Source organism: Marmota marmota, unplaced genomic scaffold, assembly GCF_001458135.2.
Source record: "Marmota marmota marmota unplaced genomic scaffold, marMar, whole genome shotgun sequence".
Taxonomy (NCBI): Eukaryota; Metazoa; Chordata; class Mammalia; order Rodentia; family Sciuridae; genus Marmota; species Marmota marmota.
Window position 1 is genome coordinate 46,494,352 of NW_026000016.1, and position 2,105 is coordinate 46,496,456.

Consider the following 2,105-nt stretch of genomic DNA (forward strand, 5'->3'; position numbering starts at 1 on the left):
TTTTTTTTACTTTCAGACAGAGACTTATTAAATTACCAAGAATGACCCTAAACTTGTGATCCTTCTGCCTCAGTTTCCGGAGTAGCTGGGATTACAGGCAGGTGTTGTCACACTGGTGGCCTCCAGTATCGTTTTCAATAGCACTTTCTTCCATTCTCTGAAGGGTCCCAGTTTGGAGAATAAATTACGTGATTACCCTATTCAAAAGGACCAGCTGTTGTTCAGTTTCTGGATTTATTTGTGAATCCTGTAGCTCTATTCCCAAACCCTATTCCAGAATGCCCACTGTGACCTCTAACTCTCCTCGTCCTCAGGGTCTGTCCAGACTTTGATCTGCCTGATCACGAGCCACTGCTGAGACTCTGACACCTCCAGTCGTATACAACTCAGCTTCTCCATAGAATCTTCGTCATAAAATACCCTCTGGTCCAAATTTCCTCGTACCAGTGGCCCCAGCAGGAAATAGCGAACACAGCGTTTGGAATGTTCCATGATGTCATAGCCCAGTAGTACTCTGCCCTTTTGCAGTCGATACATCCCGTTTTCCTCAATGCCTGTCAGCACCACTATTCGGATGATTTTTTGTGGTCTATCCAGAATCACTGTGAGGTGGTTGCCTTTTTCAGGATCCAAGGTAGTGTAGGGCTCCTCGTTCAGAACATAAGCGTATAGTGGAACAATGTTCAGTATGGACATCATGTCAGTGACTACAATAGCCGTGGGATTGTCTGGCTCCCCAAAGACCTTGTCCTTCTCCACAGGAAAGCATGTGTCCTCCAGTTCAGAATAATTGCCCATGTGGTGGAACATGGAGGGACTGAGATGAATTGGAACATTTTGGGCCAAGAGAAGATGAAATCTAGAGAGAAGCATGGAAGCAGAAGTGTTCCTGGGGAAGAGGAGGAAGAAAGAGGCCAGGTGGGAGAGGTCCCTGGAGTGGAACACTTTCCCAGAGAATCTCAGGCTGGAGAATTCCAGGATCACCCAGGGGAATTCTTTCCAGGCTGATAATGCCCAGTAGATGGCAGAGACAAAATAGAAAGTGTACTGAACATGATCATCCATCAACAGGAAGTAATCAGAGAGGTTGCTTGCAAAGTTCATGAGGAGGGCATAATCCACTTTCTGCCTGAAATAAAGTTCTTCACAGGAGGAGTATTGGTTTATGTTCTTCAGCGGGGAGTTATCCAGAAGCCCATGGACCACAAGCAGCTTCCTGGCTTCAATGTGTAGGTTGAAGAGGTCTGAAATATTGGCCACTGTTTGGCTGAGCCACTCGGGGTCAGGGTCTGACAGGTGCACCAGCACCACTATAGACTTCAGCTCAGCTTCTGAGGAAACTTGGAACAGGGACTGCAGGGTGTGCAGGAGGTAGCTCCCTTGGGGGCGTTGCACTGAGGAAATGCCCACTGTCAGCAGCTCTGAGAGAGACAGGGGGACCTTTAGCACTTCAGGATGGTGGAGAGTTCCTAGGACTCTCCTAAGACCCTCCCCTTCATGCCAATCCCTGCGACAAACACTTTTCTTTCTTTTGTCTTCTTTTTGTTGTTATTGTACTGGGGATTAACCCAGGGGTGCTCTACTACTGAGCTACATCCCCAGAACTTTTTAGTTTTTTGAGACAGGGTCTTGCTAAGCTGCTGAGGCTGCCCTGAAACTTGTGATCCTCCTTCCCAAGTCACCGGGATTACAGGCATGTGCCACCATGCCTGGCACAAATTCACTTTTCTTTTCCCTGGGAGTGTATGGTCCAGGTGAGAGGTTACTAAGGGATCAGAAGTTGTGAAGTGGTTTCTTTTTTTCAGTACTTTGAAAGGATATGGGGGAAACTCATGAAGGACACTGCTATGTATGATGCAGGAGGTCACCATGTAGCAAAGACAAATATGCTTAGCAAGACCTTGACCTTCAGAATGATCTCAGTCATCATGGGTCACTCAGACCTAGATTAGAGAAACTCCATGGACCCCTGCAAGCCCCAGGGTCTGGCAGTGCAATGTATTGGGACACAGAGCCCACACGCCCCCTTTTCCCTCTACCTGGATCTCTCTCCCAGGGCTCCCCTGGGCTCCTCTCTCATCCTGGTTCCCCCCCCCCCCCCGGGG

At 48.4% G+C, this 2,105-nt stretch overlaps 1 protein-coding gene across 1 annotated transcript in view; it reads right to left on the reverse strand.

Annotated features, from left to right (window-relative positions):
* Positions 1-231: 231 nt before the first annotated feature.
* The window catches only part of LOC125618422 (alpha-1,3-mannosyl-glycoprotein 4-beta-N-acetylglucosaminyltransferase-like protein MGAT4E), a 19,342-nt gene continuing 17,468 nt past the window's right edge, over positions 232-2,105 (reverse strand). Inside the window, exon 3 of the mRNA XM_048809019.1 lies at positions 232-1,421. Within this exon, the coding sequence (XP_048664976.1) occupies positions 295-1,421 (1,127 nt within the window). The 3' untranslated portion in view covers positions 232-294. The remainder of the gene's footprint in view (positions 1,422-2,105) is intronic.